At 40.8% G+C, this 13500-nt stretch overlaps 1 protein-coding gene across 1 annotated transcript; it reads left to right on the plus strand.

Annotated features, from left to right (window-relative positions):
* Positions 1–190: 190 nt before the first annotated feature.
* LOC145462268 (DNA repair protein RAD51 homolog 3-like) lies at positions 191–10515 on the plus strand. The gene is made up of 3 exons (XM_081445769.1): positions 191–308; positions 8157–8439; positions 10300–10515. The coding sequence occupies exons 1-3, from the start codon at positions 191–193 to the stop codon at positions 10445–10447; spliced, it is 549 nt and encodes a 182-aa protein (XP_081301895.1). The 3' UTR covers positions 10448–10515.
* The last annotated feature ends 2985 nt before the right edge of the window (positions 10516–13500 follow it).

Here is a 13500-nt window from a genome sequence, read left to right on the forward strand (position 1 = left end):
AGTTATCATAAAAAAAAAATGTTTTGTGGAACGTACTGGTCAGTGGAAACTCAACTCTGTCCCAGTCTTTTCTTTATTTTATCGGTCACTTACGCGCCAAGTTTTGAGTAGGCGGCAGAAATCATCTCGTTACCATTTTGCTGAAAATTACCACATTTTATGGACAAACGTGTTGGATAGCACTATTTTAATGCAACGAGAGTTATCCACGTTCCCTTTGGCTCCTAATTACTTACATAAGTTGTCCAGCGCAGGCTACATCACTGTTGATGACCTGAGAGATGTGAGTCCCACTGAATTGAGTGAAGGCAAGTAAGCTTACACTTGATTGATTTTTTTTCGCTTTTACCTCGCGTATACAGCCATGTTTCGTCAAAAAACGTTAGCTGTAAAAGGGAATAAAAAGATTGGAGCACTTTTAATTTGTTTGACGTTTCAAATTACTTCTAGGGAAGGGGTTTGTTAATCACAAGCGATTATCGATTCATTCAAGCACTGTGCATTGACCATCGCAACGGATTGTAGTGAAGATATTTTGATTCATCGCCTAATAAAGCCCGACCAGCCCTTTGTGCAGCAGGCCTAGACCGGCTAAAGGGGTTGCATTACGAAGTTGGTCAAGAGAGAGGATCCTTCTGAGACTTCTGAGGGACTGACACATACCAAGAGTCCATGACCCTGCACATACAAATATTACAACAAATGATCATATCTGACCATGATTTGGGGAAAATTAAATAAGCACCCACCTAAATTAAGTGCCTCCCTTGAATAAGCACCCCTCATCTTCTCCTAAATGTGAAAGGAGCGCCTGGGTGCTAATTCAAGGATTTACAGTATGAACGCTATGTTGGTAACATAGCAGTGAGCGACTCAGCTAATCCTGGAAAACATGTTTCACAACATAGAATATAAACTTAGCAAAAACCTATACCCTGAAGCAAATTTGGTCTAAATATAATTGGGGGTGTGTGGCCTTAAGATTATGAACCTAGTGTAAATACTTCTTTACCTGGAGTAAATTAATTAAGAAAAAGAAAACGTACCGTGTTTCTATCAAGTTTTAGTAGAATTCTACTAGTATACTAATGCAAATGCTGTAATCTGATTGGCTGAGCCATTGAACACTATTAGCGATTAGTGTGCAGTGGCTGGAGGTCGTCTAGGAAATGACGACGTTTTTTCGTTCTTCCAAAGTTTTGGAGGAAAATTTCGATGCAAATGGCTAATTAAATTCCCGAGAAGTCTACAGGAGGACATTTACGGTTTCTTGACTTTTAAAAAAGTTGAAATTATTGAAAAACTGATGCGCGTGAGCACACAACTTCAATTTTATATGACAAGTCAATGCGAGCGATCTTTTTCAGGTGCATAGTTTAATAATACGTCAAGAAAATAATTGGAAACCATTATTTGAAGTAAATTTCAGTTAGAATTCTACAAAAACAATTAGATTACTTGCTCTCGATTTCTATGAGGTGATAGTTGATTCGACCTTCAGTTGACTCGGCCTTCAGTTGATTCAGCCTTCGGCCTCATCAACTATCACCTCATAGAAATCTCGAGCTCATAATTGCTGCGGAGCGAGCGTAGCGAGCGAGCAGCAACGTAATCAGGATTTAAGAAGAATATATAGAAGGGGGTACGAATTCTCGAATTCATCACTTTTTACCAGAATGCATTGCAGTTAACCAGACTGCACTGCGCCACTTTTACTGGAGTGCATTACGCCACGAACAACACGAGGATGTCATACTCGTCGAGCCGTCGTCCTTTTTCGCGTGGATTCCACTGAGAAAGTTTGCTCTGATTTACCTGTAAAGCGATGTGAAGGAGATCGTGCTTGACTTTCACAACTCTTGCTATGCAGTATGTGAAAGTTTGTAAATCTGGACGATTAATTGTGACATCTTAATCTTAGTATGTCATTTCTTACCAGTCTCGCCTCCTTCGCCGAATTCTTAAGTGTAGAGAAATCGTCGTTACTAAAACCTGTAGAATAATTAAAACAAACGAAAACCGTGGAACACGCTGATTTCATAATTGCTGCAATCTATTCCTTTTCATCGAAACATGACTTTAAGCTAAAGCTAGAGCATTTTCACACATCGCGGTGGACACGTTCTCGACACAGTCTGTGTTCTTCTGTCGAGTTCTAGAGACATTTAATGCGTGTCAGTACAGAATTTATAAGTTAGATTTCTGCCCCTACAATTTCCACATCTTTCAATTTTCGCGATCTGGTAAAGGGGAGGCTGATGTGTATCGTTTTATCCCCAAACATACTTCAGATCACAATGTGCGTTTTTGCCTCGATCCTTTGTCACACCTCGCCATCGATGCGTCATCATGCATGAAGTTGATGCATACAACGACAGATTTTAAGTGACACCACGATTTGACACTACTTTGAGAAATAACAGTTAATGTAAGTCTTGGAACGCGCAGATAAATGAATCACGGCGTTAAATATGTCACTATCAACAGAATGTGCCGCAGCATTACTATCTTTTAGATACCCTAGTCTAATTGTAAATAGAAACAGGAGTGGAAGTTTGGGAGAGCGAGAAATGCTGTGGGAACATGAGCCACAGGCGAGTGTTTCCACAGCCTTTTTCGAGTTATCCCAAACTTTCACGAGTGTTTCTATATCTCAATAGAAACATGGAGAACATGTTCTCTCGTCTAAATACTCTCCACATATTCCAGCCGTGCGCAACAGCAATAACGCCAAAACAGATCATAAAAACACAACTTTATTTGCTATCGTGTGCTCACTGGAGGCCGCACGGACAAGGACTCAAATATCTACAAAGGGAAAGTAAAATATGGTCACGAGAAAAATCTAGGCGAAAAACTAAGAGGGTACCAATGAGCATCCATAGGATGAAAAAACCTCGCCGCGTTCGCTGCGGTAATGCAGAGGAAAAACCCCAGCCCTATGGATAGAAACCCTCCGACCTGCTGGGCTCGGTCTTATTAAATTAGATTCCTAATGATTTCGAGACTGAAAGTAGGGACTGAACATTGTCTTTAACATAACCATCTTTGGCATATTCACTCTGCCAACGACCGTGTCTCTTAAAAAGTCTATCAGCGATGCCTGCATTGGCGGCAGCTGTGGCTCCTCCGACCCTGAGACTGTGAAGACTTATGCAGGAAACGTCAGTAATGTCTTTGAAAGCGTCCTTAACGATCTCCCTGGCTCTGCGGTAGCTTAAGCCTTGACGTCGAACTTTAGATGTACATCGAGGAGACAAGAGGGCTCTGAATAACGGTAAATCCTCACTAAGATCAATTTCAGCGGCAGTAATGTATTGCTCTAAAGCCTTTACGGGACAGGTTTCCAGGTCTGATCGCGCTATTGTTGTCCACGCCCCATCACGGTATTGGTCTGTCTTGGACGACTCTAAAAATATGGACACATAAGTAGGAAAAAACTTTATGTCACAAGCTCGAATAGAGCATAGCTCACTGAAACGAAAAAACCCCAGCATATCCTATGAGACATAAAGCTACTGTTCTCAAATCCGATAAGGAAGGAGACTTATCTGAAATCTTGGAGGATGCAAGCGCCCTCAGCATCTCGGGAGTGATGGGTTCTTTCTTCGATTTAGCCTTCCCCAGAATCCTTTGAGACGCGCTAACCATGGCAGAAACCATAGGATGCACCGAGACCTTGGGCAAACCGGCCAGCTGTTGGGCCCAGTCGATACTGTAAACAGCATTAAGAACTGGAGAAGGAGAATTAGCTTCCAGGATTAGGCACTGCAGGTAAACTGAAACTTGAAAGGGGTTGGCGGGCATGTGGCGAATACAATTAGACGACGCCCGAAACTTCCAACGTCTAAAACCAGCCAGGTAAGTGCGAATAGTGCCATCGGCTCTGGAAGCGAGCACGGTTTCCTGGACTCGACTAACCAAGGGCTGGAGATGGTCGGGGATAGCGGCAAAGAATTCGGTCCACATCTCTGATTGAAACACATCTAAAATCAAAATAAAACTGACAAGCAAATTAGCAAAATAACAAAGAAAAACATGACGTGAACAAAAAGGTAATAGCAATACAAAAAAGACATAAACGGGCTCGAGAAAGAGCCCAAAAAATACGTCTCGGCTACACAAATAGCTACCCACTTTCGCCACAAAAGAGCTTCTATATATCGGGCACAGATCGTCCCATACTTCATGGTGGCACACAGCCCAACCATTCGGATACAGAAAGACCTTAATTCCCAGGGCGCAAAAAACAAAAGGGGGGCACAGATGGTCCCATTCATTCTCAAGGGCAAACAAAGGCCCCTAACATTTGGGCACAGATGGTCCCATTCATTCTCAAGGGCAAACAAAGGCCCCTAACATTTGGGCACAGATGGTCCCATACTTCATGTAGGTACACCGGCCCTAACATTTTAGATACAGAAGTTCCTGAATTTTTAGGGCGCAAAAAAGGCCCCATTCTTCGGGCACAGATGGTCCCACTCATACTCATGGGCAAGCAATCTCCCTAACAATATAAGCCCAGAACGTCTCATACTTTTCGGGGGTAAAAAACCTAAAGTTCAGGCACAGGTGATCCCATATTCCTAGGGAGCAAGAAAGGCCCTACCTACCGGGCACATGTGGTCCCATACATCTCGTGCACAAATAGGCCCTAGAATCTAGAGCTCAAAAGAACGAACCCTAAATTTTTGGCCCTGATAGAAATAAATGATAAATAAATAAATAAACGAATAAATCATAAGAAAAAGAGAGTAAAAATAAAAATAAAATAAAAGCGAGTCACCTCCAGAAAAGAGCACCAAGAGGACGAATTAGCATAAAACCACTCCTAAATACCCTGTTCAAAACCCCTAGAGAGTTCATACCGACGAGAGAATATTTTTCCGCTAATTTCCAAACCGCGGAAAAATTCTACTCTCGTCTAAATACTCTCCACATATTCCAGCCGTGCGCAACAGCAATAACGCCAAAACAGATCATAAAAACACAACTTTATTTGCTATCGTGTGCTCACTGGAGGCCGCACGGCCCCAAGAGTACAAAGAAAGAAAAAAGGACAACAAAACAATATAAAATACAAGAGGAAAAACTTTCAGACAAAATGGATTCTCAAAGCAAGCATCCTAAAGTTTAAATTCTCATTACCAAAGACGCTATTACATCTACCGGGAATGAAAGCTTCTTTTAAAGATGGAAGATCCATCCAGTCAACAATAAAATCGGAAAATTTATCGCCGCCGGCGCTAATCATTGGCCAGAAGGGAGCGGAATGCCACAGCGGAACAATAAGAGTCCCTGACGCCTTTCAGTTACGCATATGAAGTAACACTCGCGGAATAAGGCAAATAGGCGGACATACATAATTGTTCTCCCCCGCCCAGTTCATAACGAATGAATCAATTCCTTCCGAGCCTGGATTCCAAAATCTAGAATTGAACCTCGGAAGTTTGGCATTTAAATAATTAGCAAAGCGATCGAAAGAGTGCGGACCCCAAACAATATCGATGTTTTGAAATGTATCCCACGAAAGACCCCAGTCATCGGGATCGTAAATGCGGCTGAGAAAATCGGCCTGGTCATTCTGAGATCTAGGGATCCATTCCATCTCGATCGAAATACCGCGATGACAACAAATGTTAAAAATCGACGAAGCTTCAGTCTGCAAATGACCTTTACTGCTGCCAGATGAAATGATCCTGGGAACGTTCTGATCATCTGTAAACCATTTCACAGTCAATCCTGACAACTTGTCCAGTAAAGAAAGAAGAACAAATTTAACGGCCAAAATTTCTCGCAAAGTAGAACTGGTATGCATTTCCTTTTCGGACCAAGTGCCAGACACAAAATCCTGACCGCATTGAACGAAGTAGCCACCAAAACCAGTGTCACTTGCGTCAGAATAAACAACGCCAACAGCACTTGACTTGGGCGACATAGGCTTGCCATTAATGGAGTCGATGTTGTTCTGCCAGAATAAAAGCTCATTACGAATCTCAAGGGACACGTCCAAAGGCTGATCCCAGGAGGTTCTTTGCTCTAGGGCCGCATAACAATTTCTTGTCAACAATCTAGTAATATTACCGACAGCACACGACATAGAAATAATTTGCCCCGTAATTGAAGCAAGACCACGGGCTGAAAAACTACTTTTTTGAAGACAGGAAGCAATGGAGGATTTCAGCTTGAGAATACGCTCTTCGGGAATATGAATCAAACCGTGTTGGAAGTCCAAAACCGATCCCAAGAAGACCAACTTCTGGACAGGTTCCCAATTTGATTTTTCGTCATTAGCTGTAAAACCGGCCAAAGTCAGGTCCTTACGAACTTGAACACTAATGTTTTCGGCACTTTCGAAAGACAAATTTCCCCCGATGCCATCGTCTAGATACATCAAGGCTAAATGGCCGTGAGCCCTCCAAAACTTAACTAATTGACGTATGACTTTTGTAAAAATATACGGCGCTGAAGTTAAACCAAAAGGTAGCACTTTAAACTCGTAGAAATGCATCACGCCATCGACTGAAGGCCATTTGAACGACAGAAACTTCATATGTTCTTCACAAATGTCAATGTGATGATATGCCGATTTGAGGTCGAAGGAGAAGACAAACATCCCAGGCGAAAACATTTGAAGAACAGTTCTTAAATCTTCATACTTGGCAGATTTTTTGACGACAAATTTGTTTAAATGAGACAAATCTAAAATAAGTCTTAACTTCCCTGAAGACTGGACAGCGACGTGCAGCGGATTACAAAATTGAGGGTATTCCTGAACTTCACTTACACAGCCACGTGCCATCAACTCTGAAATTGCCTCCCGAACAAAACTATCCCTACGAAGGGCGGAAGATCTATTTTCAATCGAAAACGGTAAAGGCGATTCCATAAAGAATCTTGTAACCATTCTGGATAATGTCTAGAACAAAGTCCGAAGCCTGGATAGTATCACGCCAAAATGTGAAGTTCGCATGCAGTTTTCCTTGAGTAAAGCTGGATGCCTCGATATCCTGTTCAAATTCGTACTGATCCAAAAAATTAAGGTTTTGATCCTGAAGACAACGGTTTGTCTTTGGTGGGGCACATATTGGCCCAGTGTCCTCGTTTACCGCATCGAAAGCACATGTCGAGGCCTCTGAATGAGTTGTAAGGGTATCGACCTTGGGGACGAAAATAACTAGTAGCTGGAGGAAAAGAGCTAAACGTACCGCCAACTCTGGAGGCGTTAGAAGATGAAAGCGCAGAAGAGGAACCTTTAGGACTAGTTTTCCTCTTTTTCTCTTGCAGTGTTTTGATCCTAGCGGCGGCTCTTTTCTCGGCTTTTTTAATCTTCGAAGCGTCGGCCTCGTCGTCGGCCAAATCGTCGCAAACATACTCTTGCACCGTAGCCCAACCGAATTCAGATTTGTCGGCCAATTTAATAATTTTTTGCCTATTATTTAGCAAAGAAATACCTTTGTTAAGCTCTTCCTTGGCTTTAGGAATATTTCCACCTTCCAGGGCTTTCAGGGCCAAATTACTCGTCTTGGCCACTTTGCGGTTGAAACTAAACTGTTGCTCGTTTCCTTTCTTCTTGAAGACGTAATTGTCGGGCTGAAGATCCGTCGCAATTTGAACCGCTAAATCAGACTGGGCTTGAAGCAGGCTGGTCTGAAGTCCTTGGATCTGGGAGTTAACGGCTGATAAAATTGCATTCTTCTGGGCATCTAAAACAGCACTCAGTTCTGGAGAAATAGAGGTGCTGGCTCCTGCTGAGTCTTCCATAAGGATGAGAGCAACACAAATAAAAGCGAGTCACCTCCAGAAAAGAGCACCAAGAGGACGAATTAGCATAAAACCACTCCTAAATACCCTGTTCAAAACCCCTAGAGAGTTCATACCGACGAGAGAATATTTTTCCGCTAATTTCCAAACCGCGGAAAAATTCTATTCTATTTCGTTTGGAAAACACCGCGATAAAAAAAGAAAAACGTAATCAAAATGTAAATTCTCTTTGCACGCGCCAGCATTATGTCAACAGCTCATGCTTGTTCTGTGTTTCCATCGAGTTATAGAAACACGATTTTTGACCAATCAGCATGCGTAATTTCTTAGGGCTGTTTTCTAATCGACTTTATTGTCCATGAAAACTGTTATTTTTTTTCTCTTGTGGTCAGACCTTAGAGTTGAGAAAGAAGAAGCTTTGAAGATAATACAGACTGTCCGAAGCTCAAATGATTCATTGCAGACATCAAATAAGAAGCTAGCAACAAATGGAAATGCTTTCTCAAATTCCATCCCAAGAAGTAAGAATTTGTATGATCTTCTGCAACAGGAGCAGTCATCTGGAAGCATTGTCACATTCTGTGAAAAGTTTGATGATATGTTAGGTGGCGGAGTACCAGTTGGTAAAATTACAGAATTCTGTGGTGCACCTGGCATTGGAAAAACTCAGATAGGGTGTGTGCTCTAAAGATAACGATAACACCTTTTTCCTGTAAAATATCTTCTTTTTCCTTTTATTTATTCTATGTAAAACATGGTTAAATAACTGGAACACATGGAGAGGCTCTTCGTCCACTGTTTCCAGATCGAATTTGAATTTAGTAGTGTTCGTGTTTGTGGAGGGAGGAAGACTAGAGAACCTGTAGTAAAACCCTTGGAGCAAGGCGAGAATCAACAACAACCTCAACCCACTTGAAATGCCGGGTCCAGGTTTCGAACCCGGTCGACATTGGTGGGAGGTGAGCGTTGTTACCACTATACCATCCCTGCTCCCCTAACATTGGATAATGGTAACGTAACATCTGCATACCAGCCAAGTGGCTCATTTAAGGCCAGCACATATCTCCAATTTCTGTAGTATGAGGTAGCTAGGAGTATTTCTTCTCCCTCCTGGATGGGATGCTAGTTACCCCCCAGCATTTACTTTGCCAGTATCCATTTATACCCCTGGGTGGAGAGGAGATATTTAGACAATTCACTTTATGATGACTGTAGTATCTCTTTATAGTTTTACTTGTTGTAAATATATCTGTGAATTCACCTAGCTTGTAGAGCTGCCCAAAACAGTGCAAGATTAATAAAATATACAGAGAGACTATAAAAATATGATGTTAGATGTGTTTTATGTTGGGGTTTCATTAAAGTGCCTATGAAGTAAAAAATAATTGCTGCTGATTTGAAAGGCTTTTCAAAGTAAAGAAGAATGCCGTTTTCCTTTTTGGAATATCTGTTTTCATTTTAGAGATATTCACGTTTTTGTATTAAAAGTGATGACGTCATAGGTGATTCCACTAAAACAGTTCAACACTCAATCAAGAATATCTCTGGAAATATTAGAGCAGTGTTCTTTGAACTTGGCACCAGAAATGTACATTACAAAAGAAACAGAATGACACCCGTCGTGCCGTCGCCATGGCAACAGTTACGCTGCTGGTCCTGTTTTAATTAAAACTAACACTACCAGATTTTATCTTTAACAAGGATCATCCACTCCCAACAATCTAATGGGAAGAGTTAAGACAATATGGGAATCATGTGTGTTCCGAGCAAGACCTTCTGTCCCTTTTCGAAGGGTTGCAAATTGGCATATTTGGTTTTTCACAGAAAGAGACTGGAGCCAAAAGTGTTGCCATGGCAACAACACAGAAGGTGTCATTCTGTTTCTTTTGTGGTGCACATTTGTGGTGCCAAGTTTGAAGAACACTGCTCCAATATTTCTAGAGATATTCTTGATTCGGTGTTTTACTATTCAAGTGGAACCACCTATAACGTCACCACTTCGCTCATTTGCATAATACAAAAACGTAAATATCTCTAGAACGAAAAAAGATATTCCAAAAAGGGAAACGTTATTCTTCTTTACTTTGAAAAGCCTTTCAAATAAGCAGCAATTATTTTTTACTTCATAGGCACTCTAAGGGCTGGGCACTGGGCAAACTGACTGTCTGTGAGAATGATTTTGTTCAGTTCAAAAAGTTTTGCCCGTGTGTGAAAACCAGTTATCCTCCTGCTGAAATGGTTATTGGTCAATGAAACCCCTGTTTATGAACATTTTCAAATAACTATGTAACAAACGTCAAAATAATATAATATTATAAATGTGAACTTTCAGGACCAAGTGAGATAATTAAACTGTAGTGAAAGATTGACTTAAAGGGTAATCCAGCATGTACTCTGTACATAGCAGATGCCCTCTCCCATGTATCTTAGGATAGGGCTTCTATTACAAATCATGGTTTCTTGTGGTAGGTTGATCAGCAATAGTCACTTGAACTACTGCTGTTATCAATGATGTTTTTTTTACACCTCTTTTAGAATGCAGCTTGCTGTAGATGTTCAGATACCTGATGAGTTTGGGGGGCTTAATGGAGAGGCTATTTACATAGGTATAATCAGATTTTTTGCTTTGACTAGAGCCCATTCTCTCTGGCATCTCTCTGTCAAAGTACAGACAGTAGATTAGTGTATTTCTTCTACATTTATCTAAGTCCGTCCTTCAATGGAGTCTTCCTCTCTAACAAGTCTATCAACTATCCCTCCCCTTTCCAAAGTAATTTGAATTGTGAGTTGGAGCGTGTACTGTACTGTACTGTGTATGTACTGATGGCGTAAATTAACCAGAAAGGTATTTTTCCATGCTGGGAGGACAATCAGAGGTATACACAAGAAACAGTCCTCTGTTATTTTATGGATAGTTAGCAGCGACAGGTCGGTTGAAATCTACACTGTTTCCAGGCGTTCGCTTCAGTCGAGGGGTAGTGCAAAGAACCGCAGAGTGACAACGGGGCTTTGGGGTTAGGAACAAAAACTCTTTCACCGCTTTCCGATCCCCTGCTCCCCAGCTATCCCGCACACCTAGAGCAGGGTGGCTAGTGTGAACTACGAAACAAAGAAACATAAACAGCGTTATCGTTTTTAAGTGACTCTTGCGTTTTCAATTTTTTGCTCAATGATCCCAACAATGCTTACAGTTATTTTAAAGATATACCAGTTTCCTGTAGGGTTGTCAGTGTCTTTGAACTACCGGCGCAAACTAATCTGCTCTCTTTTTACTCATTCCTCATATTTTTCTCAGAAGATTGAGAAAAGTGCAAGATCGCCCAAATGGGGCCAAAGGATATCACAGCTCACACACTTAACACACATCTGAGAAACCAATAGAAAGGTTGTCAACAGTGTACTTCCTTTAGGAGTCGAATAAAAGCATAATTCTTTTCAACTTTTCTTAACTTAACTTCTGCATTGGCATATCATTTTCTGTCCAAACAGTATTGATTTTTATTTCATCAACAGATTTGCAAACTTGTATAAGTCACCTTCTCGACTGCAAATGACAGTTGCATTTCAAATCACGGTAGAGTATATCTCCTTTTTTTAACAGATATTGAGATTTCTTCAGCTGGATTTCCCAACTAACTTACTATGCAAGAAAAAAACATGCATTGTGGAGAGTTGAACATTTTGATTGTAAAACTTAATATTCCTCCCTCTATACATAATTCCCCCTTACTTTGAGGGAGATACACCTGTAGCCATGTTGTGATCTTGGTAACTATTTTTTTTTACATACCATGCTCTTCTTTTGTGTTTTATAGGCTGATGGAGTACGTGACTGTTTTACTAACTACAAAGTACACAAACGTTGTGAAAGCAGAGATAGTCTGCAGGCTCAGGAAAACCATCAAAGTTCAGCTCATGATGTTCAAGTGACCGGCGCGGAAACGACAAACTTCAATGCACGGAAAAGACGATTTGAAGAGCTCACTTGAACAGAATCCCAAATAGGCAATACTGCCAAGAAGTGATAAAGAACTTTCTATGCTTTTCACTTTTTACAACCTTTAACAGGGCTAAATTATGCCTGCTCTATCCAGTTTTCTTGTTGCCGACTACAATACATTGCAAAAATTTTCGGACGATTTTAATTTCGGACGAAAAGTGTCCGAAAATAAAACCGTAAAAGTGTCCGAAGTATTTACAGTAGTACAGTATAAAATTTGTAAGTAACTCCAAAACTCTTAGATTCCATTATGAGGCAAACTCTAGTGGAGACACTTTCGAAGATGCTGTCTCAGTCTTATTCGTGTTTTGCAGGCGTAAATTTGCTTTAGTCAAGTCATTTCAGCCGAGCTACAGTTTAAATCCACGCATTTTCGTAAAATAAAAGCATTCAACCATACCTTGGGGTTTAATTGTATACAGTTCGAAACAACATGGAGAGGAAAGTATTACCAGGGGGCACTTCCTATAATGGACTATAGCGGCAGGCCCCGCCCGGAAGGGGTATCATTTTCAAGCTGGGGCTACATAAAAGGATAGGGACTTCACATGGTGAGGTCTAGAAAAGAGTAGGTAAAACTTTGCCTGGTTCCTAGGCTTCAAATTATATTTCGCCACGGTCAATCGTTTCGGGTCACGTGGTCTGGGGCGAAAAGTGTGGCCTAGACAAAAACCTGAAAATAGACCAATTTCGATATATTAAAATTCAGCCTAAAACAATAGACTTCAGCACGAGGCTCGGGGGAGTAACTACAGAGTATGTGGGGTTTGTTCCCCAAAGCCTCGTGCTGAGGTCTATTGTGTTAGGCTGAATTGTAATATATCGAAAGTGGTCTATTGAGTCTCAATTTTTGACTTAGCCAATTTTATGCTGTTTTGTGCCATTTCGGACTTATGTGCCTTGAGAACTGGTAAAGATGAATTTCATGCCATGGAAGGGAATTCTCTGGGCATGACTGCTAGAGAAAAGCAATTTAAACTCCTCGCTTTTGTTTTAATGTTAACTGGTTAAGTGAAATGGCTCATCTGGATCCAAACGGACATTATCGAGTCAGAAGCATGGCACAGGCAAATACTGATTACTCAAGATATTTAAGCCCTTGAAGATTTCTATTACATGTAACCGTAGTGCTTGAACAAAGAAAACAAAAATATCCAAAATTTCTTAATTTTCGGGTTTAAGAGTAAGCTACAGTAGCTTTCTAAATCAATTATTTAACTATAGTTTGACCACTATGTAATAAACAAGAATTCGCTTGCTGGGTAATTAACTTGTGTAACAATATTCACGAAAAAAATCACTTGATTCTGATTGGCTGAGAGCGGTGCAGTTCAAGTGTAACACCAGTGCAAAAAGTGTAACTCCAGTGCAAGAAGTATAATACCTGTACAAACTACACATCTTAATTCTGGATTATGATTGGCTGAAAGACAATAGGAAATTTTCCAAGCCAATAATATCACATAAAATGATGACGAAAATTTTGCGCGGAAACTTTGAAAAAAGTTAAGTAATCGTACGGTTTTTCTCGTTCAATTTAGAATTAATTTGCACTTGTGAGTTTTCAAAGAGAGTATTCCCCAATTTTCAAAACTGCGCGCGTTGCGAAAAAGATTTGAAGAATAATAAACACAATAGCCTCCATTTGGGTCGAAAATATGCTCGGATATTTGTCCTTGGACAGTATCTGTACCTCATAGCTCACAGTTTTCCTCGAATTACGCTCTCGGAAAACT

This window comes from Orbicella franksi, chromosome 12 (assembly GCF_964199315.1).
Source record: "Orbicella franksi chromosome 12, jaOrbFran1.1, whole genome shotgun sequence".
NCBI classification, from domain to species: Eukaryota; Metazoa; Cnidaria; class Anthozoa; order Scleractinia; family Merulinidae; genus Orbicella; species Orbicella franksi.